The sequence below is a fragment of the Euleptes europaea genome, chromosome 1 (assembly GCF_029931775.1).
Source record: "Euleptes europaea isolate rEulEur1 chromosome 1, rEulEur1.hap1, whole genome shotgun sequence".
Taxonomy (NCBI): Eukaryota; Metazoa; Chordata; class Lepidosauria; order Squamata; family Sphaerodactylidae; genus Euleptes; species Euleptes europaea.
In genome coordinates, this window is record NC_079312.1 from 104,150,125 (window position 1) to 104,170,577 (window position 20,453).

The following is a 20,453-nucleotide window of genomic DNA, read 5'->3' on the forward strand; positions in this document are numbered from 1 at the left end:
CATTTCCCCTTGCATCTAAACTCACCTGATGGTGTTTGTGAGAACACAGCTACAGGTTCAAAACCATCTGTGCAATCAACAGAAAGGGGAAGGGGGAAACATGCAAGATGAGCCACACAGCAAGGTTTGCCTTTAAATGCTGCATTAGTAACAAGGCCTTCTGGTAATTCTGCATCAAGACTGATAGGAGATGACACAACTTAAACGCGGGAGCTATGCCTGAATGACAGAAAATACAGCAGCAGGGGCAAAGAAAAGTGGGCTTGCAATAAGTTCCACATCAGAGCAAACTGTTGGTGGTATTTTCCTTGTGGAGAACCAACAGCTACAACTGAATTATGCTAAAAGTGGCAGTTTCTCTTTCATTCCTTTTTTACCAGCCCTCTAAATAATGGACCCTATAGACTTTCAGTGAAAGGTATCAGGGGGAGGGTTTAGAGGAGGAGGAGGAGAGTTGGTTTTTATATGCCGACTTTCTCTACCACTTAAGGAAGAATCAAACTGTCTTACAATCACCTTCCCTCCCCCTCCCCACAACAGACACCCTGTGAGGTCGGTGGGGCTGAGAGCTCTAAGAGAGCTGTGACTAGCCCAAGATCATCCAGCTGGATTCATGTGTAGGAGTGGGGAAACCAACCCAGTTCACCAGATTAGTGTCCACTGCTTATTTGGAGGAGTGGGGAATCAAACCCGGTTCTCCAGATTAGAGTCCACTGCTCCAAACCACCGCTCTTAACCACTACACCACTGTCAGGCAAGATGTGCAAAAAACCTAAGTTGCATGTACAGGTCATCATTGTGACCCATAAAACTATTTACTGAGTTTTATTTGACAGCAATTAGTGCTATTGATTCAACAAGGAGCATTTCACTTTTATAATAAAGTGTATGTGTTGGGATGGGGGGAGAGGAGGAAGACACACTTACCAAGCCTGTACACAGAGGCAATGTCCGTCTGAGCCAGTTCACTAAGAAGACTATTGTAATGTGTCTCGTTGCCATTGCAGGGAACTTGAAGAAAGGCGGCCACTTCTTCCTCGCTGAAAAATACTGGACTCTTTCTTCTGCATTGGGAAGAAACCTGGGTAAGTGCCAGTGAGCGCTGCATAATTCCATCCCATTATCTTCTAAACTCATTCTTTGCTCCTGCTGAGAGCCACCGACAGGCTCCATTCACACGAGATCTGTAATCCCTCAAAGCCCATTCCTGAGCCCCGGGGATGAAAGTCCATAGGAGATGTGCAAGTGGTCGCGCTGGTGTCCGTGCTACTTGCGCCGGCGCCCATGCCACTTGCGCTGCCAAGACTGGCATGGATGCTGGCATTGGAGTGCTCACACCAACCTCCGTGGACTGGTGCGGAAGAGCGGCCCTGGGACATCGGCTTGGCCTCCCGCCGGTGTCCCAACGGTGCAAGTGCTCATGCTGTCATCCTGGGGGGCATTCCCGGGTGGTGGGTGCAAGTTCTGGTGGGTGGAACTGCAGGTAGGCAGCTTCATAACCCCTTCCAGCCTGGGAGTGCCCCCCTCCACCTCAGCGGAGCTGCTCCAGGTTTTTGCTGGAACAGAATCGCTTTAGTCTATGGGGATTCCCCCCCCCAAAATTAAATTTTGTGAGTTAAATCGCTCTTTTTCCTGATCACGGCAGCCTCCAATTTTCTTTGGAGGTGCCACAGCGGCACCCCTGCCATGCCATCCCCAGGCGCCACTGGCATCAGGAATAGGCTGGCCGTCCCCTACCCTTGCTGCTTCTTCCTCTAAAACCGAAGAAGGATATGATAATCTACATATTACATTTTTATCCCACTGTTCCTCCAAGTAACCCAGATATGATAATTTACATATTACATTTTTATCCCACTGTTCCTCCAAGTAACCCAAAGTTGCATACACGGTTCTCTATCTCTCCATATCATTTTCACAACAACCTTGTGAGGTAACTAGGCTGAGAGAGAGCAAATGACCAGAGGTCACCCAATGAACTTTATTAGTACAAGGCGATTTGGATCCAGGTCTCCCTAGCCCTTGCCCAATATTCTGACCACAACACTACACTGCCTCTTGATGATGCTCTCTTTCCCACTGATGTTTTACATAGTGGTGAATGGTTTGCATCCCAGGAAGAAATGTGAGTGCCGGGCGGGGGGGGGGGGAGGCGGGAATCTGAAAAATGGGGGGAATGTCCCCCTCATTTTTCCAAGGCTGTTTTTTTCTATTCCCCCCAAAATGGAAAATTTAGGGGAACAATGAAAAGAAACTCCTATGGAATATTTTCTCTTTTAGAATGAGTATAATACTTTTTAAGGCAAGGTTTTTTTACATTCAAAATGTATAGAATGAAAAAAGAAAAAAGTCTTAGGACTTTTTCTATTTTTCCAATGGAAAAATTGAGCACTTTGCAGTAGAGCTTAAAACAAACAAACAAAAAACCCTACACTTTAAACACGGACAATGTTTTCAAGAGGTTTTTTTGTTTTAATTTAAATAATTTTGGCACTAATTAATATGCTATAATTTGTTTAACAATAATATATTTAATTAGTTATGTGTTTTTAATGTTACATGGTTTAGCTTAATATCCAAACATGCTGGCAGTCCTACCTATTGTGACTCTGTGAGAGCGTTTCTGTTCAAATAATACATGTTCTCTTATTTACTACATTGTTTTCTACCTTCAACTTTTATTTTTTCCTATCTCTTAAATGGCAAAAACTAAAGATACAAGTGCTATGGTAGCATAAGGTGTTTTGCATGTATTGGGTATACCTAAAGGTTTTGTATAGAAAATGAAGATATTTATACTTTTAAATTCCATCAATATGCCAAATAGTCCAATTTTAGATGCATTTTATGCATTTAAATCAGTAAAAGAAATTTCAGCTCGTACAGGAAAGTAAGTACTGCATATACTTCAATTCCTCCCAAATGTTAAATATTTTTGAGGGGGTTAGGAAATTGGGGTGGGGGGAGACAGGCTTTTTTCCTGGCTTTCAAAATATCCAGCAAACCAAAGAAGGAAAAAAGGTGCCAGGTGACATGGTTATTGTTTTGTAAAGCATACATTTGTGCTGCTGAGAGCTTCACTAAGCTCATTTAGGCAGAATGGGCATGTAAAAATAAATAAATGATGCTAGACAAGTTTTTCAGGACAACAGGGAGCAGGGATCCCTGATTCTGCCAAGAACTGAGCTGTGCTCAGGAAAACTGGATGAGCTTCCAAAACTGTGATCAACACAGGACTAAAAGATTTGAAGAACCAAATAGATTTGATGAGCTAATATCACCAAAGGCCCTGTCTTTGAAAAAAGCAGTTTATTCTGATATTACAGTTATTTATTCACATCTTTTACTCTAATACGTTTGAAATGGTTTTCTCAAAAAGGAAAAAAAGACTACTATTCAAGAGAGACCACTCATTTTAGGAAGAAGAGCAGCTGTAGTAAGGTACTATAGTTTATACGTTAATTAAATGTTATTTAATTTGTTAATTAATGTATCAGTTTAAGATGGTTAACAAAAAAAAATATGAACTAGATGTTATAACAGCAAACGCATTTAAACTCTCACTTTCTATAATTAAAGAAGCATGATCTGTCATTTGAATTGGGGGGGAAAGTATCACTCTAATGATTTTTTTTCCAGAGTATGAACACAGGCAACGTCTTGAGGGAGGCAACAGTGACACCTAGTGACTACCACAATTTAGAAACAAATGTTCATACTTAGGTTGCTTTCCAACAAGCAGCATCCTTGTGCAAACATTTGCTGGAGTATACATTCAGTCTCAATTCTTAATTATCGCCAACATTACCAATTTATTTATTTGTTTGTTTGTTTTATTATATTTCTAGCCCTCCCCCCCTGGCCAAAACCAGGCTCACATAATACTCTGTGATATAGTAATGGTTCCGAAATCATCACAGCTAGACTGTGAAAGGATTCTAGAAAGCTCCACATACTCTGACACATGAGCAGATGCTACCTCATTTATTTTCCACCTGAGAAAAAGGATCATGCATGCAATGAAAACACACCCATAGAGCATTCCCCAGTGATGAACTGAAGGGGGCATCACCTGCACATATGAAACATTATATATACCTCAGAACTGCCACATGTGCACCATCAGAGCTACTGGATTTCAGCAACCACGCTTGTCCTTCTCCCATTCTAGCACTGGTAACCCACTTGTACACACTATAGTTAGGGCTGCCACCCTCCTGGTAATAGCAGAAGTTAGCCTGCTATTACAACTGATCTCCAGCCGATAAGAGATCAGTTCCCCTGGAGAAAAATGGCTGCTTTGGCAATTGGAGTCTATAGCATTGAAATCCCTCTCCCCCTCTCTAAATCCCACTCTCCTCAGGCTTCACCCCAAAAACCTCCTGCCGGTGGTGAAGAGGGACCTGGCAACCCTTATAGTACATATCAATTAATGTAAAAGTGGATTCCAAGCACACCAATGTCTTCAAGATGCAAATTTTGCTCTGGCCAACCTATGTAGTATTTGCTCTGCCTAAGGCATGGGTACCTTGGTGCATCTCAGTTTAGCAAACCCATATTCATCACATATCAGTCCTTTACATGTTAAAACCCTATATGGCTTGAAGCCAGGATACCTGAAGAACCACCTTCTCCCATATGAACCTACCCATCCACTCAGGTCATCTTTGAAGGCCCTCATTTGTGTGCCCCTGCCATCTGAGGTTAGATGGCGACCCAAGAAAGGGCCTTGTCTATCAAGGCACCAAAACTGGAAACCCCACCCACCCACAGGGAGATTTGTCTGTCTTTCTCTACTGTTGTCTTCTGCCATTGGGTGAAGACCTTTTTGTTTTGCTTGGTGTATTCCAAGTAACTCTTACAGCTCCTTCTCCATGCTTGTGCTGAGAGCCAGCGTGGTGTAGTAGTTAAGAGTGGCGCACTGCAATTTGGAGAACTGGGCTTGATTCCCTGCTCCTCCACATGACTCTAATCTGGAGAACCAGGTTGGATTCCCCACTCCTCCACTTGAAGTCTACTAGATGACCTTGGGCTAGTCACAGTTCTCTCAGAATTCTCTCAGCCCCACCTACCTCACAAGGTGCCTGTTGTGAGGGGGGAAGGGAAGGCAATTGTAAGCTCTCCTTATGGTAGAGAAAAGCAGGGTATAAAAATCAACTCTTCTTCTTGTGAATGTTAACATATTTTTAATTGAAATGTTTAAATATTTTATTATATACACCATATTTTACATGCTGTTTTAATGTCTTAAATGATTTACTGTAGAAATGTTTTAATGTTTTGATGCTCACTGCCTTGGGGGCCCTATTCGGGTGGAAAGGTGTCATAGAAATGTTTTAAATAAATAAATGTTACAATTTTATCACAAACCCGAGGAGTTTTTTTTTTTAAATGAACATAAATGAGCCCTGAGCAAACACAATTGTTTCCCTGCCTCCTCTCCACATTGCTCTCTCCTTACAAACCAAAGATCCCATACTGCATTTCTACATGCTTGCAACAAAACCCTATTTCTGTCCTAACCGCTCTGTGTGTGTGTGTGAAGTGCCGTCAAGTCGCAGCCGACTTATGGCGACCCCTTTTGGGGTTTTCTTGGCAAGAGACTAACAGAGGTGGTTTTGCCAGTGCCTTCCTCTGCACAGCAACCCCGGTATTCCTTGGTGGTCTCCCTGTCAGGTTTTTTCCCACCAATCTGCACATCACCCTTACATTTGTTCACTTGTCTCAGGATGCACACATTTGGTTTGGACGAAGCCCGTTGTCCCGTTGATTGTGGATTTCCCTATAAACCACTGAAGGCCTGGAATGAGAAATCCCTGGACCTCTATGATGTCTCCTTTGCAGAAACTCAACTCATCCCATCCTGTCCTTCTGTGGTCCATTGTGGCCGTGCACCTCCCTTGGCCTGAGAAATAAAGCAAAACAGCCTCACATCAGCATGCTGAACAATGGAACCTTTCTCTCTGGTCAGAGCAGTGGCCAAGGGATGGAGGCAGGGCATGTTTATGGCTTATGAATAAATAAGGTCCCTTTTTGTCCAACAACATTTTGAAACACCTGAAACCTCAGGGTCTGACTCATACCAATTCTAAAAAATTAACTAAAATTTTGAGAACAGCAAGTAAGGTTTTGGTCACTAGTTCCACTTTGGGGAGTGAACGTGTTCATCTTGAGGGACACAAAGTAATTTAAAAAACCACACAACTCTGCTACCGAAAACATTTGCTTTTTGTGTGGCTTTTTGCTGCAATTTCCCCATAATATGCTGTAGCTCAAGCATCATTTCCCCACTTTAGTTAAGGCTTCTTTCTCTGTTAATCATCCTAGAAAATCAGGGATCACAAAACTAGTATGATGATGTAATTCTTCATGGCCAATCAGGATTGGTTACTTGCAATGGCACTGGAAAGATTAAGCTAATTAAGAGAGGGGGACAATGATGCCTGGGCTGGGAGAGGTAATGAAGTCTGTTCGGTGTAGTACTTCTAAATAAGGGAAAACTTTCCTGGTAGGGGGGAATTTTGATGCCAATGAAAATGTTCACAAAAATTGCCATCCCCCGTTTTGGTTCCACTCTAACTGCAAGTAATAAAGCATCAAGGATGATTGTGACTCAAAATCCCTAAGAATAGGTAGTGCAGCTGAAAATGAATGCCCTACCAAAATATCAGATTTTGGAGGACTATTAGTCTTTTAAAAATGGAAGAATTCTAAGCCCCAGTTTTCATGTGGCAAATAGGAAGGGGTTCCACTCTTTGTTTACACCAGATAGAAAAGCAAAAATAAAAAAGTCCTTTCCTTTTTTTCACCACTTAATAAAGAGATATCCTGTGGATCTGTCTCAAACAGGTTGGTCTCAACGTGACCCTCAAGTTGGTTACACTCACCAATCTGCATAGAGTCACTTCCATTGATCTGACTGGAGATGCCACAGCTCATCGGATAGTTCTTCAAAAACCACCTGTGAATGTGAAGAGCTGTGAACTAATGCCTTGCTTCTTTCAGTTAACTATTGGCTTGGCATCCTAAGTAGCAAAATATCCAAGTATTACATATGTTCAGTGACACCACAGACAAGTGGCCTTGGCAGCAGAGAGATCCTCATTTAATAGTCTAAAATTCTTTAGGATGAAAGGAGCCTTTTATATTCCCGCGGCCCTCAAACTATTCCAGGCAAAATCAGTCAGCCAAATGGCCTATGGCACAATCCTAGGCTCCTCAAAATCAAGTTATAGCCCATTGGAGAAGTTCCAATCAAAATTTCTCAGGGCAGTGTTACAGGTTCCTCGCCTGGTCTCAAATTCCTGGGTTCACCTGGAAACAGGCATGCTGAAAATCGAAGCAAGAATTACCTTAGCCTCTGTTTTACTATGGTTGAAGGCACATGGGACCTCAGAAGGTTTTTTACCCCTGCTTGGGCTGGATCAGTTCAAATCTAAATGGTGGACGCCCTCCATTGATAAAATAGAAAGATTAGGCTTCTCTCCCCAATCCCTCTTAGAGCTCAGCCGAGATCAAGCAAAGTCCTTGGTGAAGCAAAGGTTATATGACATTGAGAGACAAACAGATCCTAGGAGCTCCCCGGAGTATCTAGCTTCTTCTAGTATATGCTACTGTCTGGTTCCTGCTCACTATTTATTCATGGTAGAATTTAATAAGCATAGGAGAGCTTTAACCCCCACAAGAGGATCTGCCCTACCCTCAGCTTTATTGGAGGGGAAAGGAAGCTGCCAAGAGCACAGTGGGAGTGCCCGTGCAGTGTGGGACAAACTGAAAACACAAACCATGTTTTCCTCATATGCGGCTATTACGAGGGTATTCAGCAGAAGCTGATTCACCCGCTTATTAATCTAACGGAGTCGGAGAAAGACAAATGAAATTTCTTTTTTGGGACGGGGACTCTTTTAGTCTCTCTCAAGTTGCCAAATTCTGCTCTGCGGCAATTAAGATCCGTATGGGAAAGACTGATAAGGCTATCACTGGGATTGGCTCATTTTAGCCGGTAAATTATTGGTTTTAACTGTTTTTAAATTTTGATATTCTTAAACAAGAGAGAACTTAATCTCTCACAGGTTGTATCTGGTTGTGTATTCTGGCTTTTGCTGTAAATAAATTCATTCATTCATATGTTCAGTGGTACCCATTTACTTCCTTTCATGCTATATAATTCACTTATGGAATTCATGGCCAGATAGTGTGGTGAAGGCTACTAGCGTCCATGTTCTTCTGAAAGGATGCCAGAAATCTAGGTGCTACAATAAACACAAGGGATGGTTATAACTGTAATGTTCTGCTTAAGAGCTTCACTGGGACATCTGGCCTGGCCAATGTTGATCATCCACAGCAAAGGAGAACGTACAGTCAACGGGTGCAGTCATCCAATCATCTTTTGCAGTTTTCTGGCACTAAAGCATCTGGCATGCCAAAAGAGGAACTTCCATTTTGGGATTACCACTGGGACTGTAGGGTAAATTCTTATTGCTAGAATGTGGCTAGCTATCCAAGATAAGTAATTCCCCATCCAACAATCACAAGGATAACTTTCCACACAAAAACAAAGTCCAAAAGTACTCCACTGAAATAATTGCTGTAAAATCATTGCTAGTATAAGCAACAGAGGATTAAGGGGGGATTCGTAAGGTCTGTTTCCATGCAGAATGTGTAGCATTAAATATTTACCTACAATTCTACAAAGTAAAGAACGGCCCATTTCAATCTCAGCGACATGAATGGTAGCTTGTGTGAAAATGCTATTCTCTGAATGAAGTCGAGTAAACCCAGCACATTACCCTTCATCTTGTCACCCTGTATAGATTACCACAACCAATCTACTTACTGGTAAAAGGGATGGGGCAGTGGTTCGATAGTTGTGATGGGGACTAGTCCCCTCTGGTCTGTCGACAGAGACGTCCCTTCCCATTTTGTTTCATGTCCTATGTCCTTCACATGGACTAGCTCGTTCTTGTAGAGCTTAAAATCTTCCTCTTCTTCCTCTGTCAGGACGTTGAGCACTGCTCTGGCAAAGAAGTTTCCTGCAGGCAGAAGGAGAAAGAGGTGTCATGGTTCGTGTCGCACAAAGAGATCAGAACACGATCTTCTGTGCTCTCCTGTATGTTCTGACACAAATCTGCTTTTCATGCTGACACTTTCAAGGGTCTGGTGGAAGTCTATAAGAAAGACCGAGTTTTTCTGTTATGATGCCATAGTTTAGAAACTCATTTGGCCCAATTTTTAATTTTCTTCCAAACAAATATGAAGACTTTCCTCTTTTGGAAGGCACTTGTTGTGGTTTGATATAATTTTAATTTTAATTGTTTATGGAATTTTCGATACATGTACTATCTGTTATTGGTATTAGATGTTTTCTTCATTGGTAACCTCCCTTAGATAGGTGTCCTAAAGAAGGTGGACAACAAATGCCATAGGTGTGGAACCCATGGAAATTGCATGAGGAAAATCCTGCTCTATCCTATGACTGCTTCAGAAGACAAATGCCTCCCGACTGATTGGGAGGCATTTGGACAAGATACTGACTTGCATCAATTGCACCGTACCCCTACGGTGCCTTTATGTGGCAGAGTTTTGCGTTCCTGGTTGATTGAAAAACTAACTGCCCCTCCCAATCCATGATCAGAATTAGCACTTGCATTCATACTGCCTTCTGCTGCTGGGGATATCTATAGGATCAACACTAACTGTACCTATACTATTCCTTGCCAGAGTCAGTTTCTGGGACTCGAGACAGGTGAGCGCCCTTTTTTGAAATGCCTGTTTTGTTGTGTTCCTCACCTTCTCACCCCACCCCCATCCACCTTCTCCTTCTTGCCTGCTCAGGCCTTCTTATCACTACTGCTTAGTGCCCAGCACTCTGACGACTCCTTCAGAGATTCCTGGAGGACTCCTCCAGGCCAGTTTGGCCAGGGATCATGGAGGGTTGTTTGCCATCTTCTGGGTATGGAGTTGAGGTCAATATGGGTATGAGGGGGGGAGGTAGTTGTGAATTTCCTGCATTGTGCAGGGGATTGGACTACATAATCCTAGAGGTCCCATCCAACTCTATGATTCCATGATATAGTTATATAAAAAGAAATAATTCGATATTAACTGGGTCCAAAACACAGCTCTTATCAGATATATTTTGGGAGGCAATATAAGGCTGGGTTTATGTTTCTTACCTTCCTGGAGCAGAAGACCCAGGTACATGGTGGCCATATGATCTTCATCTATAGTAACAGTGATTTCAGTGTCCTCCACTAGGGCACAGTTCAGCCAGTATGCTGGGGTGAAAAGCAGATGCTCCAAGCAGCAAGCCACGTAGCCTAATCAATTACCAAAAGAAGATTGGAAACGCATCATGCAGGGCCTAAAAGCAAAAACTGTTCTTGTCCGGGATTTACTTTTTATCCATAGTGTCAGCCATTCTGCAGGCCCATATTTCTCATGGCTTAGGGCCTGGAAGGAAATAACAGATCTATTGATTGATCACTTAAAGACTACCACTTAGCAAAAAGCTCCCAAGCCTGATAACAATAAAATCGATGTAACTATATTAAAATAATAAGCAAACAAATCAAAAGAATTAAACAAATTATTTCAAAACTCTCACTTAATAAACTAATCAACTAATTAATGACTGTTTCATCTGCATATGCCTCCCATTGGTTATTATCCTCTTGGCCTGCTTTGATCTTTACACTCTTACATGTTCAAAGGAAGACCTCAGAAGGGCTTCACACTATTTATCAAGCTTTCAATGAGCTGAAACTGGATGATACAAAACAAACGAAGCTGCTGCTACTGCTTTCTCGCTCCCATTCTCATGTCTCATTTAACACAATGTGATATGCTATCATCACATTGTGCCTTGTCCCACCTCACTTGTGATTTGCAGCACTGGTTATCAGTGGGGAGTGGGGAGGACTTTGGATAAGCTAGGTGTTACAAGAAAAAGGGAAATGGAGGGGCTGTGGCTCAGTGGTAGAGCATCTGCTTGGCATGCAGAAGGTCCCAGGTTCAATCCCCGGCAGCTCCAGTTAAAGGGGCTAGGCAAGGAGGTGATGTGAAAGACCTCTGCCTGAGATCCTAGACAGCCGCTGCCGGTCTGAGTAGACAATACTGACTTGATGGACCAAGGGGCTGATTCAGTATTGGGCAACTTCATGTGATATACAGAATGCAGGCAGCTCCATGTGTCTTTTAATGTCAAGTCTACTCCCATCCTAAGGCTCAGGCAAACGTACACATCATTCTACACTCATGCTCTGTTTACAGAATGACTATCACCTCTCATTTTCTTGTGACCTACCAAGTGCCAAGTATGTTGAAAACTTCCAGATTTCTTCTATGGTCTTGAAGGACAGTAAAAACCGATCCTCCTCTGCCTGGATGCACACCAGCCTGGCTGACAGTTCCTGCAAAGAAGGTTGGGAAAGTGTAGGCCAGAGGTAAAGCCATCCTCCAGCAGTCATGCTGAACAGTGGCATGCAATACCCTTTTGCTTAGCACACAGGGCTTGTTCTCTGCCCAAACAACTGGGGGTGAGCCTTGAGGCATCCACAGCACCTCTGGACTATCAACATCAGAGGTGATGAACATGGCTTATGCCATGTAGCTGCCAGCTAGGTAGAAGACAAACCTCTGAAGCAGTGGCAGGGTCTCTGGGGCATGACTAGCTCCCAGTATATTTAAGTGCAACCCTCATCTCTTACCCCCCCCCCAATTTCTTTGCTAGCACCCCAGCATCTTCACGGGTAAGACACTGTGCCTTTTCAGCACTCGCGCCACCATAATTCTACACCCAATCCAGGCCTGCAGCATGGACAAAGCAATCCACTTCAGCCCTGCAATGAGGACAATTAGGGGATTATTCTCATGGCAACCTCATCCTAGCATGACTATTGTTTCTAGTGACTCACTAGAAAAGATAGTCATGCTAGGAAAAGTTGAGGGCAGCAGGAAAAGAGGAAGACCCGACAAGAGATGGACTGACTAATAAAGGAAGCCACGGCCCTCAATTTGCAAGATCTGAGCAAGGCCATCAAAGATAGGACATTTTGGAGGACTTTGATTCATAGGGTTGCCATGAGTCGGAAAAAGCTTGATGGCACTTAACACACACACAACCTCATCCTGATATGTTTTTGTCCTGTTGGTACAGGACTGTTGATCACTGAGTTCTACAGATCACTGCCATCACACTGACACCTACAATAACAACGGGTACAATATTATTGATAAATTATGGTAACAATACACCTCTGGTTTAGGCAGAAGTACCAGAAAACATGAGGAGGAGCCACAGCGGTATCATCTTCATATGCCACCTTCCCAACATTACAGCAATGTCAGGTGTTTTATGGGGCAACTGAGCACACAACACATTGACTTCCATTGACTTAGAAGGGTGTAACTGCTTAGGCTTACACGCAATAAGCACTTTACCTTGAAAAGAGCACAAACATCTTTGTCGTCATTTTCCAGGGCCCACAACTTCTTTCTTGCTGCCTCCTGCAGCTGATGGTTTAGGCCCTGCCCAGAGCGACTCTTGATGGAAAACGAGAGGGAGATCTCTTCAAAATGAAAAGAAAAAGGGGAAAGGACAATTAAAGGAAAGAAAATGTTATACTTAGAACTGCCCCTTCCCAGATTCATTATTCTTCAATGATCAACCATTCTTTTGTGAGTATTAGTGAGTATTAGTAAGGATGTCTCAGGCTATAGAGAAGACAAGTATGGAATGGATGTCACATGGAAGTTCACTCATGCATTTAAATATCTATCACACTGCTAAATGCCATGCATTAGAATTACAGGTTAATGATTGCACTGGGAGCAAGTTCCACATCACAAATGGCAGATGTCTTCAGGCCAAACCTGAGGTGAATTAGAGTCCCAGAACTGAAACAGGTGAAGTGGTTTCAGGATAGTTCTGAGGAGGTGCCCCAAAAGCGATTGCATTGTGACATCTGTCACATTCCATTTTTCACTGGTTTCAAAACACTGATGTACAAGTAGTACAGAGCAAACATCTCTTGAAAAATTAAATAGTTTTAATATGCTTGTGTGACTTCCCTCTCAGGTAACAGGCAGAAGGTTCTCCTCCTTCAAATGCCTGCTAGGGCCTGTGAGGGACAAGGCCCATTTCAGCAACAAGACTCTTGCCAGATAATGTCCTCTGAGGGGCAAAAGTCTCCTTCCTTACCTCCCTCGAAGCAAACTATGAGGCAACCACTAATAATGAGAATATTCAGACCATCTTTCTTCTCCATTATCTTGTACTTACTGTGGCCTATTAAAGGGGACTGATATGCTGCTATTAACAGATGTTTCACCTTCAGGGCTGCTGGTGGCCTCTGGAATCCGCCAAAGAAACTCTTTCTGTATAAAAATCACTAATTATGGAGGATGTCTTTTTGCTTTTGGTTGTACATAATAGTCAGAAATAGTTGGCACATGAGAGGCTGTTTGAAGTTAAACTTCAAAAAGTGTTATTTGTCTCCGCTTAGGAGATTGTGTAGGTCAGGTTAACAAAGTGACATTAAATGAACTTGGCTTGTAACAGCAAAACAACGATGAGGAACTATAAGATCTAAACAAGAGATATTTTGTATTTCAAGATGTAACTAAGGTGGTTCTCATGCAAGTGTTGATACACTTATTATGTACTGAGGTTGATTTCTCTTGGCAGTCACTGCTTTGGGTCCTGCACATAAGCTTCTTCAAACGATAGTTCTTAATTAGCAGTTAGGAACATAAACACACTTTCGCAATTTACATTTTTAAACTGGCCTGGTTCCACTCTTTTCCTTAAAGCTATTTCCCATAAAACCCTTCGGGAAGACCCTCTCTACAATAGAGTTATTTTCCTTTATAACTGGTTATGCATCCTGAAACCAATATATGTTCTTCTCACTCCCAAGGAGAACCCTTGACAGACAGCTTACAGCTCACTCAGTTGTCTCCAGACTTCATCTGTCATCTGTCTCCTTCTACAGTCAGCCCTCAGCTGTCTGTTTTCAAAATTCTTAGAATTTCATTCGAACTCGCTGTCAGTCACAGGGTTCGATTCCTGGGACAACTCCTTTGACAGCAGCTGTTCATCACAGATGTTAAAAAAATTAAGCAGCAATTAGACAAAACTTACCATTTGGGAACCCTTCCCCTACAGCCAGTGACACGGATTCAGTTGCCAGAGTTCCCTCTCCTATCTGTGCAGGCTGACTTCCTGGATCCAATTCCCTGGAGTTACCTGACAAGTCACCATGCAGGCAGAAGGACCACTGTCAACTTTTCAGAGGAGGCAAAGTAAGGGCGTAATGAAAGGACAAAGAGATAAAAGCAGCTTCCTGATACCTGCTAGATGAATGCCCCTTCTGGCCCAGGAATGTCTACTCTGAGTGGCAGCTTTTCCTCCAAGATCTGAGGCAGAATTCTTTCTCAACGCTACCAAGATCCTTTAAGTGGAAAAGTTGGTGACCAAACCTGGGACTTTATACATGCAAAGCATATCCTCTACTACTGAGCTTTGCCCCTTGCCAAAGTGAAGAGGGCAGTTTACTCCCAAATGGGCAACCTCTTCCTTTTGTTCTGACTACCTACTTCCAACCCCCAGTCCTGACCCACATTAGTTCAAGTTTTAATCTGAAAGCCCTAGAGTTACTTGCTGGAGATCTGAGGGAAAGCAATGCCTCTAGTAGGTCAGGATCTCCACTTTGACTGGGGAAGAATGGTTCCCTCCAAACACATTTAAAAAAAGAAAAAAGGAAATATGAATCTTTGCTGACTGCTTGCTAGGGGAAGGGTAGTGTTGCTTTAGACTGTGACTATTGTTACGTGCTTAGAGATAAATGACATGCTGCTTCATCCCACCTGTTTAAGGCAGCCACTTAAAGTGTTCTAGCAAGTTGTGGGAGGAATACAAATTTTGGAAATTAATACATCACTTGTACATGTTAACGGGAATGGCTCTTCCTACTAGAAGGGCCTTCCTGCAATATCCCCAAGGTTTGGTCTCTTTGCTAACATTTTGTTTTGGAAACTGAACTGGTTACACCTGCTAAAGGTGACTAAATGGAGCATGCTTTAGGGCAGGGTGGCTTGTATTGCTTACATATTTTACTTTCAACTTTACTGCTGCCTATTCATTTTTAATGACTGTTCTGGTATTTTATGTTCATTTTATCGAATGGTGCCTTGAGCAAAAGGGAGGGGTGGGCGAAAAAGCACTGGGAGTGTTTTCAATAAATAAAAGGGCAAGCTGGAAGAGAAAACCAGCCTCCGAAGTAAAAGAGAGAAAAAGAACGAGATCCTGAAGATTATTTTTGTAGAGCTACGGGCACAACAGGATGTCACCAATGGTAGTTCATTTTCTCCGTAGCCTTCCCCAAGCCTCTGAGGATTCCTTTTCTTCCTTTCGCGCTGATCTGGGTAGCAACACAAGTTACTAGGGGCCTCCTAGTAACTACCCTTCTCGAAGGAAAGCATTTGATTTGCATAAGTTTTTGCTCATCAGTTTTCTGGGGGGAAATGGAGGTCCCTCATGACTGCTGCGCTCCTGCTACATCACACATCATCAAACGCAGACATAAAGCTCCTGGAATCCGGAAATTTAGGCGGCAATTACACTAATGATGCCTAAGGCCCATTAAAAAAAAAACCAAGTTGCTCTTTCCCAGCTGTGCCAGGCTAACAGCATTTAAATCCTGGGCTATGTCTGTGGGCTTAGAAGATAAATGTGTGCCAAGAAATATGGGCTGCAACAATGGCATGCTCTTATAAGTAAGTTCACTTAATTTCCCTTTTCTCCATAGTTAGCTGTAGCCGTCTGTAAAAGAAGCTGTATTATAGCTACAAACAGAAGGAAAATAAATAGCTCTGTGGATGCTCATTTAACTGTTTTTTTTTTCTTACAAGAGAATGAAGTTGCCCAATGCTTTTTGCATTCCCTTTAAAGTGTCTCAAAGGGAACAAAAGGAGGGAGGCTAGGGCTGCCAACCTCCAGGCAATAGCTGGAGATCTCCTGCTATTACGACTGATCTCCAGCCGATAGAGATCAGTTCACCTGGAGAAAATGGTGGCTTTGGCAATTGGACTCTATGGCATTGAGGTCCCTCCCCTCCTCAAACCCCATCCTCCACAGGCTCTGCCCCCAAAACCTCCTGCCGGTGGTGAAGAGGGATCTGGCAACCCTAAGGCAGGCCTCTCTCTCCCATTTTATAGATGGAATAACAGAGGAGAGAAGGGCAAGGAGATCTGCACCTAAAACAAGCCAGTGGCAGAACCTGAAATGAGAATGTAACCATAGCTAGGAAGCTGGAAACGACCTCTGCCACTGTGGTTTCTTGAATTTTCTTCCCCTTGCCACCCTCTAGGGAAAAGACTGAGCAGAGAAGTAACTGTGTTTGCAATGGCTGCACTCACAATAAAGTATGAAAGGCATATACATGTTTCTAAAATGCAGTGAGTTTATCCCCACTGTGTGTGTGTGTGTGTGTGTGTGTGTGTAGGGGTGACACTGAAGAAAGCAGGGAGGTGTGTCTGCTTTCACACTTAAGTATTGAGAAGCACAAGTGTAAAATTGATATAGCTGCACCAAATGCAATTAAAGTGCGAAGTCTGACAGAGTTCAGATATGCCATATAAGCCAAGGCCATAGCAGGGACAAGGTTTTAGCTTACCAGTCCGAAGCAAGCATGTGCACAAGCGCACACACACATGCTCAAACATAAACACAGAAGCAAGCAAACAAACCAGTTTAGCGAATTTAGAAAGGTCCACAAAAATGACTACATTTGGTGTTAGTGTTATTGTGAATATTCCTTGGACAATCTAAACATAGGGTTGCCAATCTCCAGGTACTAGCAGGAGATCTCCTATTATTACAACTGATGTCCAGCCGACAGAGATCAGTTCACCTGGAGAAAATGGCGGCTTTGACAATTGGACTCTATGGCATTGAAGTCCCTCTTCTCCCCCAATCCCCACCCTCCTCAAGCTCTGCCCCCAAAACCTCTTGCTGGTGACAAAGAGGGACCTGGCAACCCTATCTAAACCTGTGGGCATTTTGTAGAATTTGAGGACTCAGCCAGTCCTGGGCTAAGCCTTCTGACTCATTTTCATGAGCCCTCCTACACAATCTAATGGGACAGTCTCCGGTTTAATTCTTTATGTTTTCTTCCTGTTTATGCAAATATAGGTCTTGCAATGAAGACTCTCATTTCAACTCTGCAAACACTCATGACATTACCAATGTTTCTAAGCTCTGTAACAGAGAACAAATTTTATTTTCACTACCTGATGCCATCTTCTCCTTTTGGAAACATTTTTCTGGAGGCTCAGAAGTGTACTGGTACAGACTGGACCAACTGGCCAGAAACACGGGCTGGACAGATGAACAAGAGGATGACTCTTCACCTGGAAAGTATGTGGAACCAGAAAAAGAACAGAAAGACATTGCTAAATTACAGAGCTGAGAGTACCTCATTCCCATTCAGCTGTGAGGAAAAAGGCAAGAAATTAATGCCTTCTCATCACAAGGACTGGAACTCATCTTGTATGCAAACTTACCAAGTTGGGTTGAGAGGCTGACCTTTCCCAACCACAAATTCGTTAGCTTTTATTTTAGTCCCAACTGTCTCGGAAGGGGGAAGTCCATAAATATAGATATATGAACTGAAACTGATTTTGTAGTCTGGGACCACTGTTACCTGTGGAACTGTGTCTCCCAATATACCCCTCAGAGAGCGTTATTCTCAGCTGGAATGAACCTTTTGGTGATTCCTGGCCCTAAAACCATCTGGCTGTCCTCAACCAGAGCCAGGGCTTTTTCAGCCCTGGCCCCAGTCTGGTGGAACTCTCTGTCCAATGAGACACGGCCACTGTGGGACCTAGTCCAGTTCTGCAGGGTCTGCAAGATGGAGAAGTTCCACCAGGCTCATGGTTGAGGACAACGACGGCATTACATCTAGAGCCTGGCCTCCCTCCCCTCCCTTTCCCCTTTAGGTCCTTTCATTTCCTCCATTCCTCCTTTCTCCCTCCCTGTCCCCCCTCTTTCTTTCTGTGTTTCCCTATCCCCATATCCTTCTGTCTCCATCCTTCTTTCCCCCTCCCGGACTGAGTGACATTAACGGTGGCTGTTGATGCACAGCTATCTTGTTGTAACACTCTCCCTAAAGTGCAATATAAGAGCCCCGTGGCACAGAGTGGTAAACTGCAGTACTTCAGTCAAAAGCTCTGCTCACGACCTGAGTTCAATCCCAATGGGAGTCAGCTTCAGGTAGCCGGCTCAAGGTTGACTCAGCCTTCCATCGTAAAATGAGTACCGAGCTTGCGGGGGGTAAAGGCAAGACAACTGGGGAAGGCACTGGCAAACCACCCCGTAAACATAGTCTGCCTAGTAAACGTTAGGATGTGATGTCACCCCATGAGTCAGGAATGACCAGGTGCTTGCACAGGGGACTACCTTTACCTTTTAAGGTGTTATATGCCTAGTGTATTACCTAGTATACTAGTATACCTGCCTAGTATATTGCCTAATTTTAAGTGCCATCTGCCGAGTATATTAGTCTAGTTATGATTGTATTTTATGTACACCTTGATGATGTTAGCTGCCCTGAGCCCGGCTCTCTGGGGGAGGGGGAGGTAATAAGAAGAAGAAGTAGTAAAGCTAGTAGTTGTATTAGTCATTTGATGTAGACTGGAAATTAGTAATAGTTAGATCGTTGGAAATTAGAATACCATTGCAATAGAACACTATAATGTAATAATGTAATAATAATGATATGACTATTATTGATTTTTTAAAAGCCCCCCCCAAAAAAGCTGTCCTGTAGCAGGGGGAAAATGGCAGCCACAGGAGGCTGAGACAAGGATACTCAGGGAAAACCTCCATATGGATGCACCATTGCTACTACAAATGCCTCTGCATTCACCGCAACAATTAGAGCTACACAGAGAAACATCTCCATGTAAAAGCAGCCAAGGATGAAAAACCATAACATTTTAGAGTTGTCAGATCTGGATTGTTAGTATCTCATTCAGACACTCAGTTTCACTTAATACATATGGTGAAAGTCACTACCTTAAGGCTTTTCAAACTATCATAACAAGCCTCCTTAAACCAAGAAAATAAATGTTATTATCCCCACATATATCTTAAACAAAATAAAAACTGACAGCAGCAGCTCAAGGTGGTAGAGTCATAAAAACAGCAAACCATAGCTGGGAATTATGAGGAAGTAGACTGAAACTAAAACGAGAAGTATCCTACTGCAATCATGCCGTCTTTGATATGCCTGCCTTTAGAATACTGTGTGCCTATTTTTCTTTAAAAAAAAAAAAATTAAGCTGGAAACATGCAGAAAACTGTAGCTAAAATGATCGGGCTGAAGGAACATCTTTCTTATGAGGCAGAGACTAAGAAACTGGCAGCTTAGGGGGAAAAATGCCTGGAAAGGGTGGGACATGATAGAGGTTTACAAAATTATGAATGGTATACAGAACAATCATGACACCAAAACATTCCATGCCCCTTGACCCAAAGCCATTATATCTTACCACAATGCTACACAACTAAATTATCCTGCTTGAGTTCTACTTCTTAGCTCTACAAAGAATTACATTAAAAACAAAATCTAGCACAAAAAATAAATGCCTTCTGCAAACTAGATTATGATCTCAAGGAGTCAGAGAGCAGGAAGGATGGAAGTGGAATCTACAACATATTTTCCATTAGAGAAGTCACAAAGATCCATCGTCTGAAGCACAAACTGGATAATGGTCCTTTTCTTCAGTGTATGGGGTGGGGAGGGGTGGGTCCTCTTCAGTGGATCATGGGTGGTGGTGGGGTGTTCTTCCCTTCAGTGCCTAGTAACCGAGAAGGTGTGGAGAGAGGGAGAAAGAGAGAGAGGCAGCTACAGCCTGGTGGGATGACAGATTCTACCCGATCTGATTTCGCAGTGCTGTTTATCCCTTCACATAGAGTTGCTACACTGAGGCTAAAGGGCAAATATGTACACAGAATGCCTAAATCAGCATTGCCATAAAGCAGGAACCAAAATATAAAATAAAATAAAAAGAAGTTGGACACTCACCTGTGGACCACAATGAAAATTTCCTCTGGAAAGGGGTACCAAAACAGCAGCCCATGTGTCCACCATCCCACCCAGCCCTGAGGCTAGTAGTGGTCTATCCTTTCCAGCAGCACCAGGGGAAAGACCAGTGCAACCCAGCACATCGGGCCTGCAAAAGTACTCTGTTAGCAATCGGGAAACAAGCCTGTCTCAATGCACAATACCTCTTTTGATGGCCGTGCTTGCAGTTGGGAGAGGTGGGAGGTGCGCCTGGGCCCATCTCCCAAGTTGCAGTGACTGCCCATATTCAGCTCTGCACTCCCAGTGGTTTCTTTCTCCTCAACGCCTTTTCAGATTGTATCTCAAATGCCAGGCAGCACATTC

The 20,453-nt window shown here is 43.2% G+C and overlaps 1 protein-coding gene and 1 non-coding gene across 2 annotated transcripts in view; one reads left to right on the forward strand and one right to left on the reverse strand.

Moving 5' to 3' along the window:
- SH3TC2 (SH3 domain and tetratricopeptide repeats 2) overlaps positions 1 to 20,145 on the reverse strand; it is a 36,196-nt gene extending 16,051 nt beyond the window's left edge. Inside the window, exons 1-11 of the mRNA XM_056847817.1 lie at positions 20,091 to 20,145; positions 17,293 to 17,412; positions 14,144 to 14,248; positions 12,442 to 12,569; positions 11,306 to 11,411; positions 10,176 to 10,319; positions 8,837 to 9,032; positions 6,888 to 6,961; positions 5,710 to 5,905; positions 928 to 1,064; positions 26 to 67 (exon numbers count right to left, since the gene is read on the reverse strand). Coding sequence (XP_056703795.1) covers positions 26 to 67; positions 928 to 1,064; positions 5,710 to 5,905; positions 6,888 to 6,961; positions 8,837 to 9,032; positions 10,176 to 10,319; positions 11,306 to 11,411; positions 12,442 to 12,569; positions 14,144 to 14,248; positions 17,293 to 17,412; positions 20,091 to 20,145 — 1,303 coding nt within the window. The remainder of the gene's footprint in view (positions 1 to 25; positions 68 to 927; positions 1,065 to 5,709; positions 5,906 to 6,887; positions 6,962 to 8,836; positions 9,033 to 10,175; positions 10,320 to 11,305; positions 11,412 to 12,441; positions 12,570 to 14,143; positions 14,249 to 17,292; positions 17,413 to 20,090) is intronic.
- TRNAA-GGC (transfer RNA alanine (anticodon GGC)) lies at positions 10,961 to 11,032 on the forward strand. Its single transcript has one exon. It is a non-coding gene; the product is annotated as a tRNA-Ala (tRNA).
- Positions 20,146 to 20,453: the final 308 nt, after the last annotated feature.